Genomic DNA, 26,767 nt, shown 5'->3' on the forward strand with positions numbered 1-26,767 from the left:
AACCTGAACAGCCTTTTTAGAGTTTTTTGAGCCCTTGTTTCCAATAGGAATGTAATTAGAGAATACTGTGAAGGTCATGTAAGTATGCTGCTCATGTACAGAGGAGAGATTAATTCCAATGGTTTGTTTGGGGTAAAATTGCTAACCTTTGTTAAAAGTCTTCACCATTAAAGCCATCTGAAGAAAACCATTCCTAGCATACAGTAAGATGAGTTGCTTTCACTGGATTCTTTCCCGTGCACAGTGTAATAGTTTAATATGAATATAACAGGAAACAAGAAAAATTGAAAGCATAATTCATTTTGAATGGCATAATATAAGAGGTGATTTCTTTTAAGGAGCTAGAAGGCAAAGCATCAGCATTAAATATTTTAAATGAGCTCTTGGGGCAGTCTCTCAAGGGAATTCTTCCCCCCCCCCCCCTTATTTTCTGACTGTAAAATCTATGTTTCCTGCTAGTATTTTTTTTTATAGAGAGACTTTGAAACCTTAATCAGAATAATTTTACTTACTAGGTTATAAAAATGCTCTATCTTATGTCCCACAGACAAAGTAAAGAAACGTTTGTTTCTTTAGCTTAGTAAGAGTTTCCCATTCTGCTCTCTGGGTAGATTTACAGAATATTGGTACAGTTTTTACCCACTGAATCAACATCTCATGGCAAAACCTCTTCCTGCCATCATACAACTAAACCTATAGTAGCCTTATACTTTCCCAAATTTCTCCTCCCCCTTTAGAGCCTGGGAAAGCAGATGGACCCTACGGGATGACCTGGAGGTCATGAAATCCAAGCTATTAGAGCTCAAGTGGGGAAGTACATTCCAGAGTAGAGAACCCTTTCACCAAGTATGTCTGCAGCTACCTCTCTCCAGTTCAAACCACTGAGCTGATACTGTGCTCTTCAAATGATTGCAAGTGACATGGCTTGGGGCACGGAGACAGCAGATGTCTGATATTTAGGTTGTTATGACTCAGTGTTTTCCACTTCAGCTGGAACTCAAATGCTAGCTAAGAATAGTCACAGGGACCCTATGTTTGAGAAGACACACTTCCCAAACAAGGCACCCAGGAAGAACATTCCATTCTCTGTCATTGGAAGCATTTGGGAAGCCAGCAAAGGCATGGATCACTGTAGTAAGGTCCATATTCAAACACCAGGCCCCCAGTTTTCTCATCAATCATAAATGGAAAACCGCTTAGCAAATCCAACCCAGTCTTGAACCTGAGTGATGAAACTGACCCCTTCATTTTGGCCTCTCATACCTGTTGTTTCTCTCATGTTATTTAAGTAAATCAGCTTGCTTTCTTACGCTAGGCTTATAAGCTCCAGTTATGTCCCTGAATCATATTGGATTGTCTTGTCACTAAGCTGCTCCAGTGTTTATCCAGTGTTGTCCAGATGCAAAGGTAGGAGAGTAGGAGTGATGTGAATCCCTTATGGAGGTCCCTAGGGTCAAAGAATCATTGCTTGCCATATTGCTGTCCACTGTCCCTTCTATCACTGAAGAAGCAGAAGGCATGTGGTCAATGTGCAGTGATAAATATAGCTGGCCTATCTGAAAGGACTGCTGTGGATAAATAGTCATCCATGGCCTGGAGGAGGTTATCAGTCAACACGAAGAATGTGGCGTCTGAGTCATATTTAGGCCTAAAACCAAACTGATTGGGGTCAAAGAGTCTGAGAACTCTGGAGCTATGGCCATGGTAAAAGATCATGCTCTGATTCAAGGGGGTGGAGAGTGCACACAAAAACTGTAATCTCTCAGGCAGCATGAGGCTGGGATGAGTAGTAAAAAATTAAGGCTGCCATGGAAACACATCATCAAAAAACAAAATTCAAAACAGGAAAAGCAAAACCAGCACCACAACAGGCACTCTGGTTTGCACCAATTTGCCTTGATCTCTTGACTGGGTAGACGAAAGCTATTTATCTGGGGCCTTCCCAAGCAACTCCATCACTTACAGGTGTAACTGCAGGTAGCTTCATGCAATGTGCATGGGAACAGCAGGAAAAGAGTGGCAGCATAGGCTCAGACAATCAAGGAGTAGCAGGAATATGTAATGTTTCTAGAGGGCTTCACTCAAACTGAAGTTGACCATGCCATGGTGTTTTTTGCTGTTGCCCGTTGCAGCTTGGATAGCCTATTAGGCATTTGATATCCCAGTCTTGGGATCTCAGTACTTGCACTGTCATTTGTGGTTGATTCATTCTACTTTATTAGGGTGCTAAAAAGTAGAACTTATTTGGGCTTTCTGGTCTCTAATTTCAGCAGGTGTAACTTATGCCTCTCTTAGTTTTAGAGAGAGGATATTTTAAGGCTTAGTTTCAGGCACTTCTGGTTGTTAATGACCTACTGTAGCCCTCTGAAACTACTCTTCTTATGCAGAAGCTGCTACCTACTCATATACACTGAACAACTGTGGGGCCCAACAGTGAACTAAAAGCCTTCAATATAGCTGGCCTGATGTATTGCTACGTACCTACAGTGTGATACCAGATACAAGAAACACAAAGTAGTCCTTGTCATAACTGTGGGCAGTAACAAACCCAGAGTTTGTTAATCAGTAATTTCTGACTTTCTCTTGATTTGTGGAACCCAAATGCATTCCAATTTAAATGCGGGCACCTACATAGGAAATTTAAATTTAGTGGCCCTGGACTTACTTATTGAGCCTTTAGAAGTTTTCAGGCTTTCTGAGTACAGGCTGAAAGACATGGTCTATTTTGGGTGTGGAGCTGTTCAGTGATTTAATCAGAAAATTACTTAAAGAATGGAGAGAAGAATACAGGAAAATCTGATATAAAACTGAGAAAGATCACAAGTTAAAATGCCACATGAACATGCTGAATTGGGAAATCAGAGAAATAAACCACTTAAATTAAATGAATTGTCTGATCTGGAGAACTCCACAGTCCCACAGCTGCCAATGAAATCAACAGATTTTGCATGAATTATTGGAATGTTGTGGAATGAGATATTTGTAAAATTTTTCATAATGATGAAGGCAGAGAGGAATTATCCGAATACAGAAATAGGAGTATTATAATACCTTCACTGAGGGTGTGCCAAGGAGAAGACCTTGTGACTGAATGGATGAAATCACAATGTGTCAAGACAGGCACTGCAAGCAAAGTGAATACTGTCCTGGGTCTGTCTTGGGTCTGTTCCATGGAAATATCATCCGTGAGAGATGCAAGCATATTATTCCATACTAGAGCCAGGTCTTTATGCCTTTACTGATATAATTAGTCTTGACTGATGAGAGCTACTGACTGCAGTTTTCATAATTATGTTGGTAATTTTATGTCTTCCTTCTGCTTTGCTGACTTGCTGCCTACATTTACACAAGCTGTTTTCATTGAACAGCCTAGGTTGCTTCTCGGAAAAATAAGTCAAAGGAAAGGCCTGTGGTGTAATTTAGCCTCCCTCCCATGTTCTAAGTGAGGATGCTATTGGGCAATTGGCACTTGGAGAAGTTGCCCTTACAACATGTCTTCCCTATAGTGCAATTAGGAAAAGAATTGCCCAGTCCTATCCTATCAAATCCCAGACTCCACGCTTCCTCCAAGACCTTCACAGAATACAGCAATTTGCTAGAAACAGAACCATGTTCACTGCTGCACGAACCTTTGCAATGTTGATCAAAAGTCCACCTGCTGATTAGAAGGCCTTACCATTGGACCATTGCTACTGCAAGTGCTTCCTTGTCCCTGGAGAGCTCTTCAGAAGCTGCTGTATGGAAGAGTTCTGCCATGCAATGGGACAATGCAAAAAACCAAACTGCACTCTACTCCAAAGAAGTCCACCATTAATGACTAAAACTGACATCACAAAGTAGGCCATTTAGCCTACCTGGTGTATAGGAGAGTTGGACTGCTACCTTAACTCAGCTGAAACATTCAGCAGTAGCCATGTGATGAATCGTTGGCCTAATTCTTCTGTTTGCCTGATTGATTAAAAAAAAAAGTACTGAATGTAGTGGCAGCAATTAAAGGTAGTCATGCCGATGAATTGTTTCCTTGAATGTGCATCAGCAAACCCAAGAGTTTACTACTTATGCCTCTCCTGTCCCTCACTTTAAGATGCATTAAAAAGTAACGGATGTTTGCATATTTAAATGTTTTACTGAGCTTTGACTTTTGAAGCTAGCTCTCCGCAGTCCTTTTGGTCAGTTAGTAGCAATCAGATAGGAAATACTCTTGAAGAATGCTTTGGAAATACTCTTCACCACCTAATTTTACAGAGTCTTTTGTGCTGATTAAAGCTTATGATTTGAGTTGTAGTTTTCTCTAAGTGGTAGGCCTACTTATCTCTGCCTGAAAAATCAAAATGCATTGATGGCTAAATATAAATGCTCTAGAATGCATCTGTGTGCATCCTGCTTGAATGTGGGATACTGAGGAGCATCTAACTTTATCCATTGTGGCTTTATGTTTGCTCTGCAGACACCCTATTCAAATACATTTTGTTTGCTAATTCAGCATATGCCAGAAAGCAGAGTATGATAACAGTCCAAGTGATTTTTGTTTCATAACTACTCCATTGCAAAACCAACATATCATGCAACAATGAACACAACATAAAAAATAATTAACCTCAGGATATGACAGTTTGTCTTTCTTTCTCCAAGTGCCCGTGATTTGACATTAAAAGTGATGGATACATTGTTTGATATGCTTTGGTGCCTTCAGTTCTTACACCGTGATTCAGATATTTTTATTTTCCAAGACATGACCATAGTGATTACATGTTTCTTCCATCTACAGCGGATCTTGCTACCTCTTCTGTTGTGACTGTGGCCACTGTAGTGTGGCTACTGAGAGTGCCGTCTGATGTCATCATGTCTAATAGTTAGAGAAGGATACCAAGAGTGTTTGGTTCCATTTTTAATTCTCATTCTAATGTGTCTTCAGACAGTGGTGGCCTGGAGTAACCAGGGACTTGACTTATTGACTTTGGCGGGCCCTGGCAGGCCTATGATTTTAGTAACATACATCTAGATTGTGTTCCTCTCAATGGTAACCAATTAATTACATGGCCTAAACATTTTAAATAATAGATTTAAATGTAGATTGCTAACATTTAAAAGGAAAATATGTATTTCTTATAAGCTTCTCCACCAGAAACAATTCCATGGTGAAACTTCAGCAAATGTCGAATAATATCTCCAGATACTCTTAATATTTTTCATTCTAGTCTTACAGATAAGTTGAACTGTCTTCTGTAGAATATAGTGTTCTGTATGTTTTGTGGCCAGTATTGCTGTGGGCTATGGCAGACAGAGTTAAATGACTCGTTTTTACTAAACACTTCTGTATGTTTGTGATAATTAATATTTTAATACTCTTCTGATCTAATAATGAAAAATAACAAATAAGTAAATGATATGGCAGAGTCACTGACCTTGCCTGGAGGGTGCCTTGAAGTTATTCTGCAATGTTTTTCAAGTCTACATCCTTTCTGTTCACTCTATATCTCTGGATGAGCTATTTAAGGAAGATTTTTGTCCAGATACCAAACTTCAAGATCAGTGAACTTCCTTGAGCTTAAGCAGCAGAGATATTTCCAGCCAATTTTGGATAATGAAATTTGGAATAGTAGTAGAATTCTTGTTAGAGACCTTCAACTGTTATCAGTGGAAAATAAACAGTTTGGTTAGTCCCTGCAAGTTTATAGATAAAACAGGATGGGAATATCATGATATGAGTAAAAACAGGCATACACAAGACATGTCTACACAAGTTCGCAAATGCCAGTGGGTCCTGTCTGCAATAGCAGAGGTCACATGGAATAAGCCAAAACCCCAAAGCCTGTTCAGTTATCTTGTTTTCCAGTCATTGCAACTCTGCTGAAGTCAGTGAAGTTAGATCAACAAAACTGGAGTAAATGCCATGATGAGCCAGGCCTTCAATTTTTATCTTCTTAAATACTATATTATCTCTCTGTTGGCTGGTGAATTGCAATAAGGCATACCAACTTTGAGATTGGAAAGAGCCAACCTCTATTCCTATTTGAATAGGAATCATCAAAACAATTTGATGGCAAATGACAAAGAGGAGAGATTCGATTTGATTTGATTCAATTCAGTTAGGAGAGAGGAAGAGAGAATAACATGCAGGAAAGGCTGGGATAGATAGAGGGAGATAGACAAGACCAGAAAGAGTAGGTTCAGAGCACGTAAAGAGATATCATAGAAAGAGAACAAAAAAGGGCTGGGTAGGAAAAGAGAAAAGAATAGACAGTAGTGAAATTCAGAAAAAATATTTAGTTTTGTTTTAAAGCAAGTCAGCTGTATTCACCATGTTGACTATGTGATTCAACAGTGGTTTGGCTGCTCCCCTCCAAAAAAAAGAAAGAAAATGTGCCTGGTCTTTGGCAGACGATAAGGTGACAACCTTCCAAACACCCTAATTTCCTTTCATTTAAAGTCTGGCATCCAAAAAATGGGGAGGTTGTCGTAAGATTATGACTAAGTTCATTTCAGAGCACCGTGGTACACACAGGAGAAGCTGACCAACAGCACAGGGAGGAAGAAAGGCATTTTGCAAACAATTTTTTTCCTGTGGGATGTACCTGGGACCCTCCAAGACAAAGCTCATTTGCTTTTATCGACAATAAATGTTCTGCAAGTGCTATACCACATTTGCCAGTTGCAGCCAGGGTCAACTCAACACTTCGTTTCCCAGGACTGTAAATTGTGGTCTGTGCAGTTTGCTGTGTGTGGGGCTTTCAGATGAGACCTTTAAATTGAGCCTGTGGCTGCTCTGCTTGGACATTGCAGCCTATATGGCATTTCTTATTAAGAGTAGGGTGTCAAGTCTAGCATCCTGGCCAAAATCCAGCCTGGGTGTTTACATTCTGCTCATCTAAATGTCCCTTGTGGATCATTATATGAGAGCAGACTGTGGAGCTTGTGCTTCGCTAGCAGTACATGTTCCCCTAAGACTTGCTTTGCATTAGCTCTCCTCTCAGGACCATGCATTCATGGTTGATGTTAATAATGACTACATATACCAGGTGAGATCCTGGTGGGGTTTTTTTTTTCTTTCTTTTTTCTTCATAATCTCAAAGTTTATTTGCTTACTCTTGGAATATCTTTGAATTTTCTACAGCGCTAGTGTCCCTGAATTGGTGTATCCCCAGGACACTGCTGTAGCACGGGTCCATGTAACGGGTGAAGGATAGAAGACATATCTTTTAAACCAGGGCATTTTCTCAAATACGCATTTCTTCAAGAGGCTTGTTTAGTCTGTTTCTGTTTTGCCAGAACATGTGTTTGTAAGGAATCTCTTCCTTTACACAAACAAATCATGATTCTATTTTACTACAGCAATAGTAATGGTTGAATCTGAGAAGACTTGGAAGGTCGCTCCAATAGACTTCCAAAAGCAATGAATATTTATTCTTATGCCCTAAACCTTTCCACACACCAGGGCAGGACCGCCTTGTTTTTCTGTGTTTATTCAGTGCTTAGCACCATGCTCCCCTTCATATGATCTTGGTCCTGTGCCATGATTAGACATTAACAGAGTAAAATAGTCTTTATTAGTAGTAATAGTACAAATTAATAGTGGGTAGAGTGAACGAATAGGCAGGGCTTCCCTTTCTCTGCTTTGCTGTCATCTGGGAGGTTTGTTAGGCAGATCTCTATTCTGGGAAGGCAATTTTGCAATGAACAAGCCAGTGGTCTGCTCCTCTATTCTCTTTAAATCTCATATTGGTGAGGTGGCCACTGATTTTCCCTTGTAAGGAGGCTGAGTGGGGTACTTACTGTGGTGTACCCACTCACTGCTCATGCTGCTTTCCATTTTAAAATGTATGTATAGCATTGCCAGAGTATTCCCGCTGGGGTTTCTTGCTTAAGGCTAATAGATGCACCAACTTTAGGGTACCTTGAAGAATTGCAGAGTTCTTCCTCTGTGGAGTCTGCTTTGCTAACAAGTTTCCCTCTTAGCAAGCCAAGAACAGATATTTATTTCCTTTTTAAAACTGTTGATTAAATAATCTTATTTTCAAAGTGCAAAGAATGGTAGGAATTAGTGAACCGTAGAACAGTGTCTAGGATCAACCGTGTCAGGCATCCTGACCTATAGAAATGTAGCAAGATTCTGGGTTTCATGCAGAAGAGACATGTGCCATGAGGTGGGGAAACAATTACAGATCTGATTAGGCCAAGTACCAAGGCCTGCCATTTTATATTTCAGGTTTATTTTTACCTGGAACATAATAATTCAATAAGCTAGTTCCACAGGTTATATTTCTAGATAGTCCTGGGCCCAGGTGAGAAAAGGAAAAGTTATTTCCTCATAGTTGAGTTGCAGTGAAAAGAGCAAGAACAATAGTTTTTTAGGAGGGAAACTGAAGATTTGAGTATTCTTCCATAATGTAATTGGAGGTTGGAGTTCACACATTGAGAAAATGTCTTTGTATGTGTTCTGAAAACAACACAATGGAAACACTGTGTTATAACTTGCATAACGTGTAACTCTGTTTCCCAACAGTTTAGTGCACACTGTTACTAACAGAATGCAAGGACATGGGTCACGACTTCACTGTATGAACTAAACACGCCCATACAACCACAAGTTACCTTCTTATCGCTTGAGGACTGACAAACAGGAGATCTGAAAGTCCATTGTTTGCAATGGGATGTCCCCATTATGAGAGGCAGGCTTCCACATACATGAAGTCTGGTGTTGGTCATTCAACTGACAGTAAAGTGTGTTTGCCCTGCAAGTGGTACTTCCTACATTTTCTTCCTGACTTCATCTCCACAAACGAGATCAGTGGAAAGGAAGACAGGGAGGGAGTAGCATGGAGATTGCAAAACATGCTGGGAGAAATGTACTTTTCCATGCATGTCTTGCCTGCTGGACTGCACATTCCTCTTTCCCTGATGACAGTATTATATGCTGGGTTTTGCTGGTAGCTAGGCAGCTACCCAAAGCAACAAATCCAGGTGCCAATGAAACTTTCCATTGACTGAAGTGGGTTCAAGGGCAGCAGCAACAATTCACAATTCAGCCTCTTCTCAGGCCACAACACAAGGTTACACACAGTATTTTTAACTGAAAAGTATTCCAAAATCTGTCTCAGCTTCATGCTGCCTATCTGTACCGAGGATTTAGAAGGAAAATGGGTTATTAGTACCTAATTTACATTTTATGTTTTATCCTTCCTGGCAAGTTAGACCTGTGGTCAATGGTTCGGCCCCAAATGGCCTTTCATTACTCAGGCTGTCCAGACATTCATAACCTTATGAGTCCTTACCAAAGAGGCTCATATTTGTGCCAAAAATACTGAGAAAAGAGAGAGCTCATGTGAAATATGCATAACGTAAGAATTAAATAGAATTCAAAGAAAGCAGATAATATTAATCACTGATAAGCAGAACATTACAAAAATCTTATGAAGTCTCTTCTGTTACTTTCTCCTTGTATTCTGCTGTTTCATGCTATTCCCAAGCCAAACCTTCTGAGCAAGGATTGCTGTTCCTGGTGGGCTGGGTAGCACCATCCATTATTAAGGTTGCCTAATATTGCACATAATGAGATTAAGATTTTGCCAGAGTTATGCAGACTGAAATTTTCCCTGCTGGGTGTTTTCCATGCCATGTTTTTTTCTTTTCTGGATTAGAAGCAAGAGGCTGAACCCAGAAGTAGGAGTCAGGAAGACAAGGAAACTGAGCATCAGTCTGCAGAGGAAATGAACACTGTAGGCCTGAGGGTGAATTCACACCACTATAACTGTTCCCTCAAGCACTGGGGCTAGGTGCAGGTTAGTTTATTCTACTTTCAAATGAGGTTAGTTACATTGCATATTACTGGGAGAGTTCACAAAGACTAACTTTTTTTTTTTTTTTGCTGCACCTAATCTACTCACACACCCTCTTAGTCAAAAAAAGAAAGAGAATGTCATCTAGGGTGCATTTCAGAAAAGGAGCCCGTCTTCAGGACCTCTGAATGTGTTCATCTCCAGCGAGGGAAACTAGCTGCTTCAGACTGAGGTTAGTTTCAGCAAATATTTCCCAAAGGATGTTCACATGGAGAGCTCTTGCAGAATTGCCTGTATGCTGTAAATTCATATACCATTTGTCCTGCTGTATACAATCTTCCTGTGCTGGACAAGTCCTGAGATCAGATGTATAGGAGATTTGGAAACCATTATCTAAAAAGATTGAGACTGGATGTGGAGGAGGAGGGAACTTGCTCAACACAGAAGAACTAGTACTGAGAAGCAGTGCTGCTGGGAAAGATAGTGAGGAGTGAGGGACGGAGCATGAAAAAAAGGAAATGGAGAATCATGGTCCAGAGAGACACTGGAACTGACTAAGTAAAATCACTGAGGAAAGAGGAAGTGGGAGACACCAGCAGTGGGTTAAGAACTGAAGATATGTTGTCAGCGAGGACAGGAAATGACTGGAGATTCCAGTGAGAAACAGAGACACAATGGTGGATGCCAAGAGTTGCTAAGGCCCTGGACTGCATGTGAGTGAAAGTGCTGGGCTAGGACTGAGGTAGAGGCTGCAGGTGGTGAGACTGGTGCTTGCTAGAAAAGAGGCAAGGGTTGGAGGAGAGGGGTGGCTGGATGGGGGATGCTAGAGCTCCTTGGCCAAGGAAGCTGATAGTGGGATGAGACTGTAAAAAGCAGAGAGTGAGAATGTCCAGGTAAGGAGCATGGTGAGGGACAAGGTGTCACAGGAAGGAGACACGACTGCTGAGGTATGGGCAGAAAACACAGTATTGAAGGTTGGACTTTTATCTTCAGACAGGAGAATAGCCAGTCAGTATCTATAGGTGCGTCTGGCAAGGTGTGTGTCTCACTTCCCTCTGGTGTTTACAGAGAATGATCAGCTAACACAATTTACAACTCCTTTCTCAGCTCCCAGCAGCACAAGTGTGTACAGTGACATAGCTGTTTCAGCTCTGCTGATACGAGTGTCAGTATGGGTATCAACAGGATGGAGTTTCTGTTTTGAAGAAAACTTAGGAAATGGTGTAGAAAAAGCTGTGATAAAAGAACATTGTTAAAGATGACAAGTCTAAAGTTCCCAGCCTTTCGTATGAGCTATTCCTAATGAGCTAAGGATTCTGTGTTGTTCCACACAGGATTTTTTTCAGTTTTCCATTACCTCAAAAGATTTGGAAATTAAACACAAAAAAATGTGTGTTATAGCATTAAGATTCCAAGACAAGAACCTCAAATGGAGTAAGGAAGGTTGCCCATGCAGTTTAAATTCACAGCCCTTTTTATATGATATGAAATCACATACTTGGTTTTCCTCCTCAGGAGGCCTAATTCAGTCAGTTCAAAAGACTAAATTAGTCTGGGGATGAAAGTGGGTTGTTTAATGAAGGAATCCCTGACTCATTTATTACGTGAGGTAAAAGGTGTGTGATAAATTTAAATGGGGAATTGCAGGAACAAAGGGAATTGTCTCATGGCTAAGGCAGTTGGATGACACACTAGGGAACTGGACAGCAATGCAGTTTGGTCAGACTAGGTCTGATGTGATGACAGGCAAGTCACTTAAAATGACTTTTCCACAGTTGGCCTCTAATTGTACGTTTTTCGTTTTCTGGGTAGCTGCCTTGAGAATTTTGGGTCTCAGTACTAACATCAGCAACTGAAGCAAACAGAAGATTGGCTTTGAACAGAGTAGCATATAAAGTATGGAAATAGATGGAAAATGAACTTGATCCTATCAGTGGATACTTTTTAACCTTAATCTTCATATGTTTAAGTTCTCCCATCTGTAAAACTGGACTAATGACATCCCCTTCATCTCCCAGAGGTGGTGTGAAAATAGATCCATGAATACGTGTGAAGTATTCAAAGGCTACAGTGGAGAATGCCACAGAAAGGTCCATGGGGAAATGAATCATTCTGTCTTCAGAGCAAGGCTGACTGGTGTGCGGTAAATAAAGTCTGGGGCCACACATTGAATCAGAACAGAAAATGAAATGCTGAATAGCTGCTCATTAACTAAGCACTGTCCGTTCTGTGCACTGGATGAGGTGAAGGTCCTGTGGGAAAAACAGTTTGTAGTGATGTAATTAAAGACTGTACCAGAATGCAAGCACAGTAAAGAATGGAATTCAGGCTATACAGGCAACTTTAATTTAGGTTTTCCCTAGTTCTTGAGGCTTAACTTTGCAACCTTGATCATGTTGCTTTAAAAAATTGGGGTGTGTCAGTGCAACACAACAGCTAAATTCTTCCTTGTGGAATATTATTTCTTATCAAAAAACAACAACAACAGCAACAAAAATACCCTAATCAAAAGCGAGCGTGTTGCATTACTTCCTGTTTGCTTCCTGTACTGCTATGTTTAATTGCTTCTTTCTTGCTTGTGGAATGAAGCCTGTTGAAGTCCAGTGGCCTCAACCATGGGCTGCTTATTCAGTGTGGCATGTAAGCAGCAGGGATTTCCTTGTCCCTGGCTAGAGACCTGCATACTTTACCTCTTCCATGCAAGTAGGATGAAATTAATCAGTGTTGGCTTTCTTAGCAAGCAATGAAATTTCAACCACTGCAGTGTCAGAGGATGAAGACTCCTCAAAGGGGACCAGGAGAAAATGCATGAATGAGAAGTTCCTGCCAAGACATGAACACTAAACTTGAGTGTGTCTGAAATGTTGGGTGCAGAGAGTAAATAAGCCCCATGACAGGCCTAGCCTAAATACCCAGCACTTCCATGGCAAGTAGCCCATACTTTCACCAACCTTGGCATCGCGACGAGGATAATATTTTTGCAGGGATGAACTGCACTCAAACAATGTCTCTAATGTTTCAGTGTCGGCGCAAACATGCTTTCCTTTCAGATTGGCCATGTGGCTCTTCTTTTTCCATCTCTTTTTTTCCCTCTTCCTTTCAAAGAAGCACATTTAATGTGGCTGCTGAAAAGGATATCCCTGTCTTCAGTGCAATTCCTGGGCCCACCTGATAAGTCAGAAGACAGTGTACCTCCATCCTCGAGTGCAGATGTTAACTCCTAGCTGAGAAGGATGACTCTCTTCCAGCCTAGCTGCATTCTGCACAAGGTTCCTATATCTCACCTTCACAGGGTGCTTATCTCTAAGGTGTAACTTCATACAGCAACCTTGACTTCTGTATTTTGCAAAATCCTCTGAGCAAGCTTTGCACTCACTAACTGAAGTGACAGTATCAGTCTAGCTCTGCAGAAGGGCCACAGAATATTGCTGGTGAAGCAGCAGCTTCCTTTAAACAGCTGAGCCACATACGGCATCTACCTTACCCATTCTTGAGGCCAGTGTGAAGGTGCAAGCACAAGAGGCTACGCTTGGGTGGTAGAATTGCAAGGGCAGCCAGAATTAAAATGGCAGTGCAGGGACTTGGTGCCAGTCAGCTCAACCTCGGCATGATGCCTGTGAGTGAGGCAGCAGCCCTTGGCTTCTGCTGAGTCCTGACCGGTGATAACTTGTGTCTGTACATGAAAGTCACGTTGACACCACTTGTACAAGAACTGCTGCCTAGCACAGAGGCAAGATGTAACTGATAGGGTGAGAGGTGATAATAGATGATGACCTGTCCACATTTTGGTAGCATCCTTCAGCTTGTTCCAGAACAGCTGGGAACTCATCCAGGTCTGGGACCTGCATTACTTGGAGGAAGATACCTTGGACTGAGACAAAGCAGCCTTGGAGATCAAGAGCATGGGAGTAAAGCTATGCAACAATTACAATAACAAAACACCACAAAATGACAAGTTACTTTGGAAACCCAATCTTTATATTCATGTTGTTGCTCCTTCTCACAGTAGAATAGCAAGATAATGATGGATACTGTAATGGATTAAAAAGAGCATAGAATAAAATGGGTTTGGGGTGTTGGTACTAAGTAACCCTAAGGATCCTCCACTGGCATAGGCCTGCCATGGTGGCAGTGACTCTTTGCAGCAATGGAGTGGGTAGGAATCACAGGGGAAGGCTGCTGGCTCCTGGATCTATCTCCAACTGTTGGCAAATATCACAATTTAGAGAATAGCTGGGTGCTCTGCATGGCCCATTTCATGAGCAGCCTTGGTTCCAGGTCTTCAAAGAGGTGTCTGGTCTTGAGTCATCCAACTTTCTTCTAGACCAAGCCCAGCATATTTCATGTACTGTAGCTGACAGAAATAACCTCACTTCTCAGGGAAACCGTGTGGTTTGCATGCATAACGTTCACACAGGAGTAAGTTATGTTAACCCCTTTAGATAGCATCAAAACCAGCCCATGTTTATTTCCAGCCCAATTCACCCCACCCTTTCTATATTTTCTCACTAATGATAGTTCTGGAAAAGAACTGCTTGGGAACAGATTCCTAAAGGGCTAATGACTTTGTGATAACCCTGTTTCTAAACCAGTGCTGTTCCTTGCCAAGTGTTGGTCTGGCATAGAAGTTCATAAGACAGTGGGGTGAGATTTCAGTGTTTTTTTAAATGCTTTGCTTGGTTTACCAACCAGTATGTGCCTATCTCCTGTTAATATCCTTGAGTGAAGCAATGTCTGATTGGGTCAGCACTTGGCTGGGAGAGTCCGGGGAACACTTTGAATGTGGCATTAGGATCAGTGGTATATTTCTTTAGATGTAGTGCAATGCAAGGGAAAGCTGAAGTATCATCTTTCAGGTGAGAAGTAAAATGTCTAAATATGTTTTCAGCATCAAAATACCATAGCCCTAACTACAAGCTGGGCAGCTCCTGTTGAAGTTCTTGCTAATTTCTTCTGTCCACTGGTGTTCTCTCAGCAGCTTTGGAGGTGATAGTCTTTGCTTCTTGTTTTGCAGAGCTGAAGACCATTATTTTGTGTTGCTAAACTGTTGCTGCTTGTATGTTGAAATGTAGGAATGAAAATGTTTGGGGGAAAAAAACTTTATAAGGGCAAGACATTATTCACATTACAGTGTGAAACTAAACCAAGAAGTGAAAGAAAAAACTGAAAGGAGATAAACTGAAAAATACAAGTAATAGGATAACCTTTAAGATTAGAATGGTGCTCATCTAGTTTCCCTATGACACCTCAGTTTTCATAAAAATGAAGAGGAGTTTCTCTCTAAAAATGCATTGTCTCTGTAGACCTGCTTAAGATTGTTCAAGGTTCTTGTGTTTGGACATCAGGTGCCAAACTCTCCATCCATCTCAATAATCTAGTATGAAGAGCTGTTTGGTACTCTAGACTTCCGTTGAGAAGGAGAACAAAATACTTTCCGTTGGCAATCCCCTCATGTACAAGTTCCTCTCAGTGTATTGGGGGTTTCTAAATGACTTCAGAATCTCTTTTCCACTATTCATATCAGTTTTACTCAGCAGCTCAGCTCCTTCACACCCACTCAGAGGGGTTATCAATCAGCAAACAGTCAAACCAGACTGTGAATATAAACCCAGTCAAAGTCAGTGTCTATACTGTGTGCATGCCACTTGTACTTGAACCAAAGATCCAGTTAAGTGATAAATTGGTAGCATTGTCAATGGTCAGTGATATCCCTTAAAAGTGCTGAGGATTGATGGTTTTTTTCAGTGTATTATTGACTCTTTGATTATTTAGGTTGATGGTTAGGATTGTTTTGCAATGATTTTACTTTTTGAAAGGTTGGAATTGACAAGCACTTACAAAAGTAATTTACCAGTTTAAGATTGTGGAGTTTTGCTGTACTTGAGATTTGGGTTTTCAAAACATCATGAAGAAAAGTGACAGAAAAAAAAAAAAAAGAGAAAAGGAAATTTAGAAATGAAGCAGCAACTAATAACATCTAGTATTTTGTTAAAGGAATCATTAATAAAATGGCTGAGATGTTTAAAACTCACAGTGACTATTCAATAGCATGCACAGTTAGTAATCCCCATGAATAGTTTTATTGTGTGCCTGTCAGAAATGTATGCTGCTTAAATATGCAGTTGCAGAATGACTGTGCTGATGGCTATGTACATTCTACCATTTTATTGACCTGGTAAAGGTTTAGTCTTGATGGCTGCTTCGGTTTCTAGTTTAGAAGTCAAGAGAGTAGTTTTGCAGAACTCTTTTCATCTTAAGAAAGCAATTCACAAGATGTCTCCTTTAGTTTCCTGGAATTGAGATGTTTATTTTGTGCTATGTACAACAGCAACAGTTCTGTAGATTTCATAACCTTAAACATTCAAATTATGACTTTTACTGAAATTTTCTTTCAGCATGTATTACTCAGAATATCACCAGAAGGAATCTAAATAACAGCACTAGGCAGAAAATTAGTCAGGTATTTCAGTCGATATCTTTAGGACTGGACAGAAAAGTCCCAGATAAAAAATTCTCAGTAGCTACCTTCTTTTATGAAAAATCATTCAGTTCTGTCATCCTGATCCAAATTAGAACAAAATCAGAACAATCAAGTGTTTGTTCTTCAGATTTCCCAGGGCATTTCTGAGGTGAACTTTCGTATTTCTTTGAGATATTTTTTCCATTCCTCTGGCCTCGCCACAGAGCCATTGTTGAAAGTTATTTAAGAAGATAAACTCTTTTCCTAGTTGGCATGGTAGTCACAGGGTGTGGATAACCCTTCTCCTAAGGCTGCAGAACAGTCACCACATTGAAGTGCTGGGAGGTTTTGGTGCCTTCTGTGACCAATATGAAGTCGTTTGAAAGTCCACCATGCCCTGAATAGCTTTATGACCAGCCATGAAGACAACAGTTCAGACACTGTAGTCAAGAAACCTCATCAAAGGCATTGATCCGAGGACATGTGCTTTTAAAGTGTAATTTGTGGGAAAAGTAACCAGCTGCTTACTAGTCATTTGGATTTTTTAACCAACAGAATTGTAACCTACCTGTTTGTCTGTCTGCCTGTCTATCTGTCTGTCTCCCTGGTCTTTTTCAGCTTTTTGTTCCCATTCCATGCACTGTATTCTAATTGATAGCCAAGTACGAATTAAAGGATGTGTTGAAGAACAGGGTACCTAATAACTTTAGTTAAAAAAAGATTTTTAAATATTCCCATTGCTCATTCACAATCCACATTTCCTGACTATTAATCATGCTGCATGCATTTTCACTGTCATGCTAATGTTAACTGTGGAGCTGAGAGACATACTGAGTGTTTATTCATTTAAATTGTGTTTGCTGGAGGTGGGAAAACTAGGTTTGATCAAAGACCCAATGGAATTGATGGGAATCTTCCCGTCAGTTTCAGCAGGCTTACAATCACCTTCATTATTTGTAACAATTATTTTTCTTCTTTCTGCTGCACCCAGTATTTTGTGAAACAATATTATTCTTTTTTAAAAACAATTTTTGATTTAAAGCGGTTCAAACATTAATGATAAGTTCCATCTTCTCAAGCTAAAAATACTATTGACCCTGCAGTATCTGCAGTCTGCATTTAACTGAGAGAGTTGTTTGGTAAGTCATGTGGCAATGATGCAGTTGCCTGAATGAGTGATTATAACTTTTAGAAGATATCAGATCTTCCAGAGGAGGGCTGTAATAAGTCAGTCGTGGCACTGATGGAGACCTTTTCCTGACAAGTGTATAACGATTGGATTTCATTAGGATGGGAATTTGTCTTCCAGCAGACAACTGCTTAGCCTCAGAGCAGAGCATTCCCTCTTTGCCATTCGCATGTACATGCACATGCCTGGGTTACCAAATGTCTCCCTGACAGCTGAGGGTCCCCAGCTCTGGACACCACTCACGGCTTAGTGTGCAGTGACGATATTGTGCTCACATTATTTTGCTGGATCCTCTTGCTGCTGCTACAAAAGGGTGGGTGGGGTGTTATCCTTCCTGCCAAAATATTTATCCAAAATCAACAAAGCCACATACATATTCTGGTTCAAATACTCACGCAAACACATTTATGCAACTGTTTGTGGGATTTGACTTTTCAAATAAAATTCCATGAGCAAAGCTTCAATACAGCTGCTCTCAAAAAACAAATGAGAAGATTCATGTATATCATGAAGTGTATTTAACTGAGAATTTGTCATAATATTCTCCAAATATTTTTCCCGAATTGGTCCAACTCTAAGGTTTGGACTATTTCCATCTTCAGTATAATGCTGCTGTGATGTGTGGAGTTTTTCCCTGTAGCCTAATACCCTGAAAAGAGGGGAAATAGAGAATGTTACACAAAGCAAACACTGTCTGAATCTGAATAATTACATTAGATGTTTGATGATTGGGAGATTAAATTTTGTTTGTCTTAAAAAAGACAGGTGACAATCAGAGGAAATTAAGTTGGCAGACTTAAAACCAGTTTGGGTAATTCTGTTGTCTGAAATATCTTGATTGCATTTGTATTTTTAATTAATTAAACTTGCCAAAGCAACACCCGCTGTAATAGCACAGGTGAGGGTCTCCCACAGTTTCTTGTAGAAAATCCTAAATTCAAGGGGAAAAATCAATCAAGGCCAAAAAATGTGTTCTTTCCTGGTGTTTAATATATAAGGTCTAGAGCTTTCTACAGCTATGAAGTACTGGTTTTAATTGCGGCCTGGGAAGAGCTGCTGTTTAAAATATGGTGTCTGTCAAGCCATTATCCTGTCATAAGGTGCAACAATTTTCATATTTTATTAAAATTAAAGAAAACAGATGAAATATTTATTGTTAGAAAGAGCATGCTATTGCCACCAGTAACATAACTTCATCACAGCCCTTGGCTTTAGAGTTTATATTGTACACCTGTGTGGCTCTGGCCATGCCAAGATAAACACTCTCCAAGACAGGGGCTACATCGTCATTTTTAATCTCTGTGAAGTGCCAGGTGAAGTTATGGAGCAGTATAGCGGTTAATGTATAAAAAGACTCTGCTGTGCTCTCTTGGACAAAGTTTCCACTCCAGGGGTTTGCATCGCGAGTAAATAGTAAGGAGCCACAGGACTATCCAGTAGCACTCTAGGCTCACGCACTTTAATATACTTATTCTGGCCACACTGCTTTGAGGTAGGGCAGTGCTATTAGCCCCATTTTATAAATACAGCATGCCACTGAGGTCTGCAGTATGCAGAATATTATTTGTACTGGTAACTGAATCCCCACAGGAGTCTAGCTGCTTGTATTAGGCTTTTATAACATGACTTATTGCCACAGTTCCTGGGAATTTTTGAATGAACTGAAATGAGACATTTTTGTTCCTGTTATGTATTCTTTAACCATCTGTTTTGCCTCACTTTTTAAATGGTTGCTGGAGACAGGGCAAATGGGGAGACTTCGGCATCTGAACAACAGGTTTCCACACTTGTGTCTCAGCTCAAAAAAACCCCACACAAACAAAAAACCCCAAACAGACAAAAAGACAAGACTCTTCACTTCCATTGCTTCCTCCCATCCTGTAACATTCCTAGGTAGTCAGAACGGAAACGAGATTCCCCACTGTTTTACTGTGTATGTGCTTGGCCAGGTGCTACAGTTCAAACAGCAATGTCCTTGTCTCTTCATCAAAAATGGGCCCAGACTTTCAGCTTCTCAAGGAAAGAATCCTGACATATTTTCCTCTGCAAATACATGGGCCTCCAGCAAATTATGTGAAGTTCTGAATGACTGTGAGATCTCCAATACTGAAGACCATATAAAAATCAGAATGTAATAACTGGGTTTCCAGAAGTGTCAACACGGCCAGTTTTGTTATCTTTCTTTTGAACACAAGGATTATCTTTTGTATTGAAGCATATTTATTATAGCTGGAAAACCAGCTTTTATAGTAAGAGCTAATGTCGCAGCTTTGCACCTTATTCTGAAATACAAGAGAAACACAGACGCTGTTAATAATGCAATCAAGGCAGTTTAAATCCTTGTAAAGCATCCACAAAGGAGCCTTTGATAAGAAGGAACTTTCATCAACCTCAAAGACTAGGGAGTTTAGTATGTACTGTTTATTAAGTTTATATGTAGACAGTAGTAATTTCACATTTGGCTGGGGAAGAGTAGCAGTAAATTATGTATGTGTAAGCACTAGTGTGAGACTTACTAGTTTTAAATGAAAAATGTATTTTATATTAATATCTCTCTAAATGGGGTTATTCACTGTTTAAAGATGTAATTTGTTTTCCATTAGTACCCTGACAAGACACAACAATTCTGTATACTTTAAAGTCTTTGGTCATTTTTTTCAACAAAAAGAAGCAAATTACTAGAAGTGTGTACTGTATGATGGGCTATAAGAGTCTGTTTAGTTCAGTCATGCTTCGTGTTTTTTAATCTTGTTTTTAGTTCCTCCTTTTGTCCTCTTTTCTGTTGTGTGCCCCTGTAAGAGAGCTTACATGTAGAAAGCAGAGACATGCAAAAAAAGCAGAAGTGGTTTTAGATTTGGGTTGGGCTGGTTAGGATCTATTTTGGCAAAATCCCCCCAAAAATTTGAGTGAGGAGGGAGAAGTCAATTAAGCTGTTCTGATTTTGAAACATCTCCATGCCAGGGCTGTTGCAAGCATTTTGACAGGCCTAAGCACCTTGGGAAAAAAAAGTCTTACTTTAGCTGTGCTAACTGCTACAAAGTGACTGGTAGCCAGTTCTGGCTTTGATACTGCTTCCTATTATCTGACTTGAGAGTAAGGACTGAGGAATCCCTTATATTTGAATGTTTTTTTTCCATGATTTGGGTATGCTTTTTGTTATTCTGAATTGAAAGAGGCCAGAGGATTAGAGCAGCAGACAAATACTAGATGTGGAACAACATCTACTTGAAAGATTATCACTTTGATTTGTCTTAAAGAAAAACAAACTGGAAAAGGAACACGTTTTATCATCTTGGGTCCTTTTGAGAATTGAGCATAAACAGGAAAATGAATAATTAATTCTCCCCACATGCACTTCTGGATTTCTAGGCATTTTGGAATTTTTTTAGGCAGTGGAATTACATTGCATTTGGATCTTACTGAGTTTTAATCCAGGCTGATTTATTGCCAAGGAGAGCAGAGATCCCAAGATCAAATATAAATTTTAATATGTTATAGCATGGTGCATGTCTCCATGGAGATTCTCCATGTATTTCTTTGAAATATCTTCTCTTGGGATTATGTTATTTTAAAGAGGAAAATAAAATGCTACTTAATAGATAATACATAATTGCAATCATTGGCCACACCAGTAATGACCAAAATGCCAAAAGGATGTTCCTGGGTTTTGTACACTTGAAAAGCAAGATTTAAACTAAACTCATACCTCTCCACTGCCATTTTACAGGAGGAAGCCTCACCAGCTGATAACAGGTGTTGGATTAGTAGCTCTTCAAACAGGGGGGCTTCTGTGCAGAAAGAGAAGTACAACTTTCCATAGCAGTCTGAGGGAACATTTCTCGCTTAGACACCTGCAATTTACCCTGAATGAAAATGCATCAGAGAAGACTGCTTTTCAGCCAAGTGTCATCACCCGCTTTTCTAGTTCACCACTCAACCCGGCAAAATCCTGATGTATATTGCAAATACGAAAGAGGAGAGACCTGGCTCCTCTGCAGACTATTGTTTCTCTCCAAAATTGTTGAGGCAATATTTTCAGCCATAAGACGCTGAATGGTGGTGGCATTATCTGTGGACAGGTGTAACTACTGTATTGAAAGGACTTTGGTATGTTCTATGTGTTGAATGCAGCTTAGAATACCCCTTTAATATAAAAGCTAACAAGTAAAGAGAAAAGCGAGTCAACAGAATTTAGAATAAATATTGCTTATCTTTAGAATGTTTATTATAGCATTTTACATAATACTTTTTAACAAGTATTCTGATCTATATTAATCAGTGTAGTTGCTCAGTTAGGAAGAGAAGTAATTCGTTTGCATGCCCACACAATTTGCCGGTTATATGTTCTAAATAAGGCGTTCAGAGTCAGTGAGAACTGACAGCTTTTCTTGGGCTTTGACCCACCCAGCTTTTCACCTCCATTTTGAGTGATTTGCAGGTGTTAAACAGGATTGTGCTGAAGCAGGAGGGCCTAACTACCAAAGATATCTCTCAGAACTGTTTTAGTTGCACCTCATCATCATAAGCATATGGTTTCACTTCCAAGTGTTTAACATTTCCATTTCCTCAGGAAATCATTCTTTCTATTTTTTAAACTTTTGAAACTGGATGGATATTTTTACTGGCAGGCAGACTGAGAATGACACAACAGTTAACCCCAGCCCCAGCGAGCCTTCTGACTGTGTTATCTGCGTACCTCGCCGTCCTCTCCCTGCATGGCCGGCAGTCTGCAAGAAGGCGTGGGGTGCTTCAGCCAGGTCTCTGGGGTGCACCGTGCTAGCAGAACACCTTGCTTTGCTTCTTTTCTTAAAATAATAAAGCTATCCACCCCTTGAGATATTTTTATTTCTTAGTCTGCTTCAGGGCCCATGTGTACCAAAAATTAACTACGAGCAGAATCCTTCGTCTGGCTTAGTGAGGTCAGTTGCAAGATCAGGGCCTAAGAAAATATTTTGTGTCACCTACTAGGAATGAAAACAGTTACATCATGTATTTATTGTCTGTACTGGTGTATCCAGCACTTAAGTGAACATTACCATGGATTGGATGGCTCCAGGGAACTGCTCTGGCTCTTGTGTTTTCAGAGATGATTTCTGGTATTTCCTTTTTCCTCATTACAAATGGGTCACCATTCTTGTGTGTTGGTCAAGTTATATGCTGTAAAAGAAAGTCTGTGCTCGTATCTGTATGTTTAAATTATCCACATATGTAATAGTGTTTAGCTTCTTGTTTTCTTTATCTGGCGTGTTATAAAATGCAGTTATCCAATATACAATTTGCATGTTGATTTAGCTGATACTACTAGCCATTTAGTTAGAAAAGAATCCTCTTTGCTACAGTGAATATCACCATGCTATAAAATCTTTGAAAAACTAACTGTGCATTTTGTACCACAAACATTGGCACTTTGCATCAAATAATACTATACAAGAGAAAAGGTAGAACAAAATAGTTGCTTTAATGTATTTGTTGGTCTGTATTTTATTTTACAACATATCTGTAATTCAGATTAAGAAATCACATTTTTGCACTCCTTTTTAATATTGAGAAAGATTACTGTGCATTTGGGCTTCTAGAGGGACTGATTTCTGAGATAACGAAGGCTGTGTGCTACAGACATTCAGGGTGTATATTTTATTCATATCCTTAGAAGAGTTAGTTAATCAAGATAGCGTAAAGCAGCATCAGATAGATGCAGTTCCTCCTCCAGAGCTGCCAGGAGAGCACACCTGAGCCTCAGAAGCTCTGGCTCTGCACAGCTCTGTGACATTGTATGTTGCTGTTTTGATCCACTTAGGCACTTACTGAACTATTTTGCTTACCACCAGAATGAGAAAAGCAATTCCCTTCTGGCGAAAAAAGCTACTTGGTCAAGTGGCATAAACTTGTAACACTTGCAAGGACACCCCAAGGCTGCTCAGCATCAAACTGATCCTGCTGGCTCTCTCGCCGTACATGTTTGTGTCATGATGTTCCAAGCTGGAGGCTCCAACTAATGCAAACAAACCAGTGTCACAAACTTATTGCTGACAGTTAGATAGGCTAGAGGTCAAGTTAAGATTAAAACAGTGATTTAGATCCAGTCTTATTTGTTAGAGGGTATCAAAACATTGCAGTCTTCTAGGCAGAGTCAATGAAATTCTAATCCAAAATGGACTGGCAGTATCAGTCACACAGTGGTTCTGGTACATTGTCCCAGATTGCTCTAGCAAACCAGACCTGAGCAGGATCACACTGAATTAAAAGCACAGCACAGCTAATCTCAATCTGCATCTCCAGTGAGAACCTGGTAGGTGCTTCAGAGGACAGTTCCTGAAGTGCTGCCATACCTGCGCACAGGTAAAGCACTATGCAAGCATTGTCCTTGCTTCTATAAGAGGGAGACTTTGGGGGTGCTCAGGCCATTGCACTCCCATGTAAAACCTGACTGCAGCCTAGCTGCAGGTGAGCGAGTTTGGTATCTCATACTTTCTCTGCTGTGGGAGGATGTCCTGGTTTTGCAGGGGCATGGACCTCACGGTGTGACATGTGATGAATGAACCCTCCTGCTGTGTGTCTGAATGACAAATGTGAGTTTGCTCACAGATTTGTGCCTGCGGCTTTTTCGTTGGAGTGGATGGAGCTGATGGGTGGGAGTAGACAAAGCAAAGGGGGAATAAAAGACGTTGCACAAGTTACCCCAGGCCTGAGAGAGAAGTAGCCAAGGCACTGACAACTTGTGTGGGTTTAGTATGTCTGTTTGCAGTGTTATGTTGTGTGTTTAGAAGCTGATTGTTTCCATAATAACAGTAACTGCCATATGGCAGCGAAGAGGGTGGTGAGAAGAACGCTTAAGGAAACACAGTATGTTGTTTGACATGTGTGTGCTCCTAAAGCAATAACGTGCTTGAGCGAGTACTGCTGCTCCAAACAGGCTGAGGGATTTGCTGCTTCTGCCAAAATAATATCCAAAGCCCTCTTCATTTTGTACTGGTACAATGTCAATTCATGATGCCTGTCCTTTTCCCATGTTAAGGACTTTTTAATAGAGTGATGGTTCAAGATGCAAGGAAGATCCAGCACAGGGAAATGGCATTTAAAAATCACATTTAAGGAAAAATAAACTTCTGCAAAGGTGTGTGGTGTAACTGAAACCCACCAGCTGGATGTCATATGACCCATGCATTGGTTAATGCTCAAGAAGTAAATAGCAGAAATTCTGAAACCTTTAAAAATGCATGTTTTGCAATAATTACTTAGTAGAGAGTGGCTTTAGCTTTTCCAGAGATTAGGTGCATTTTAGTGCATATCTGGGAAGGAACCAGGAAAGCCACCACAAATTCCACTTTTCCTACTCTTTAATGTATAGATTCATGTTTCAAGGCCTTGCAGTTTGCAGTTTGCTCCTCGAATTCCCACAAGCACTGCCAGTCTGAGTGGTACCTCTGCAAAGTACATAAAATTCCAGCATGGAAAAATCTGAAATTATCTTTTTGTAATAGCTGAATGGCTTTGGGGGGGGCTTTTACCTATATCATCTCTGTAAAATTGAGCTTGTCATGTTTGATTCTTAAAGCCATTAATTATATTTGTACTTTGATATCTGAAATGGAGGGGGAGGCGAGCAAGGAGAAGGAAGTTCCAATTAGGGTCACAGTTCTGCACTCACTTACAATGTTTTCAATTCCTAATTGACCCTAAAGGCAGAGAGCAGCTCCTCAGATTTTCATGCCTCTCTTCTTCTCTTTATTGCCTCTAGAGAGAGATTACTACAGTATATGTGAAAAGCAGCCGATTGGAAGGCTTCTCTTTCGGCAGTTCTGTGAAACTCGACCCGAGCTTGAGTGCTGCATTAGGTTCCTTGACTCAGTGGTAAGTCAATTCTTGTGATGTTTTGCCGTGCTTTGCAGCACTCTGTTCCTTGGTAATGAACTTAAGAGCACCACTGGAGAAATAAAGCATTGCTCTTCAGGCATGGCAGCCCCTGCTTCAGCCCCGCGACGGCAGCCTTTCATGCACTGTGCTCTGGCAGAATAATTTGTTTGATCAGGTTAGTGTTGTTCTGTAACTCCACACTCAAAAGGCTTCTTTAAAAGATTCCCATGACCTTAGGAAATCACTGTTTAATGGGACATGATTTTGTATCTAAGGCACCTGAACAAGGTGTTGACAGGGACTGATCGTGTCAGCTTCGCTGAAGCTGACGCAGCATCACTCAAGGTGGAGGGGCAGCGCTGCACACGGGGTCAGTACCAGCCCCAGGGAGCGCTGGCCGCTGGAAAGGGAGAAGGACAGGCACGCTGGCATGTTGGTTATGTAGCTTCACTATGGCACCAAGGCACAAGCAACTGAGCTGGTGTGAATGATGTCCTTTGATGCCAATAAAGCCTGCAGTGCAGGAGGGAACTGGGAGGGAAGGAAAGACGATCAATGGACTGACAGGAGAGGATGAGGATTCTGATAATAATAATATCTAGCCCTTACCAAGCCTTTTCATCTGTGGACTTCAGGGTGATATACAAAGGACGTCCCAGTTGTTATCCATATTTTTAAAATAGGGAAACGGAGGCACTGCCAGTTTCCACTGCTGACTGTGAGTGTTTAGGGGCTTTGCTCTCCAGCTGACACTAACAGACAAAAGTGAAACAATGCGTGTAACAGGAATAAAGTTGTTCTGTACTGAGGTGAAGCTATTTCTCAGCTATAGGCAGTTGTCGGGATTACACTAAAGTTACGCTGTAAATCTAAGAGTCCTGAAAAGGACGTGTGGTCACTTAATGTTTATATTAGTATTGCAGAATCTATAGTACATCTTCATCACAGAAACTGTTGGATAAAGTGCTATTAAATTAATTTATTTGGCATTTTTGATCTCCACACAATTCATAATACTTTGAACATGTTTTTTCTTAGACTAATTCAGCAATTTGATTTCACAGACAGACTGCTGAATCATAGAAATGTGTTGTAAAATTGGCTTTTTCCGTGGATGGCTTACAGCAGTGCTAAAGAAAGATGATATTTGGCTCAAAGTGTTAGTTATATTAGACATTAGGTCTCCATACTGCCATAGTAATAAATGAGAGAGCAATACACCTTCTGCATTAGGTAAAAAATGCTCCACTTTCTGCTTAACAGTCTCTAGAATTGTGTGGCACTAAGTGGGCAAAAACTGTACACATTCAACTTAACAGATAAGCCAAAAGAGGAGTTAATTTTCCCAGATGCATTTGGTGCATACACTGATAAACTGCAGCACTGTGCTCTTCAACACTTAGATCTGAGGGAGCCATACAGAATTCATAGTAAAGACTATACTGCATTTACTTTGAAAACGGAATATAGAATTGACTGTGGAATACC

General features: G+C 40.4%; 1 protein-coding gene across 5 annotated transcripts in view; it reads left to right on the forward strand.

Moving 5' to 3' along the window:
• GRK5 (G protein-coupled receptor kinase 5) overlaps window positions 1–26,767 on the forward strand; it is a 180,694-nt gene that overhangs the window by 87,533 nt on the left and 66,394 nt on the right. For 3 of the 5 annotated variants that reach the window (XM_064514296.1, XM_064514295.1, XM_064514294.1), the window contains exon 3: window positions 25,164–25,276. The exons of 1 other annotated variant lie outside the window; for it this stretch is intronic. In XM_064514296.1, the coding sequence (XP_064370366.1) occupies window positions 25,164–25,276 (113 nt within the window). Of the gene's footprint in view, window positions 1–25,163; window positions 25,277–26,767 lie in introns of those variants that run through there. One more of the 5 variants, XM_064514298.1, reaches the window with a different exon arrangement.

This window comes from Dromaius novaehollandiae, chromosome 6 (assembly GCF_036370855.1).
Source record: "Dromaius novaehollandiae isolate bDroNov1 chromosome 6, bDroNov1.hap1, whole genome shotgun sequence".
Classification (NCBI taxonomy): domain Eukaryota; kingdom Metazoa; phylum Chordata; class Aves; order Casuariiformes; family Dromaiidae; genus Dromaius; species Dromaius novaehollandiae.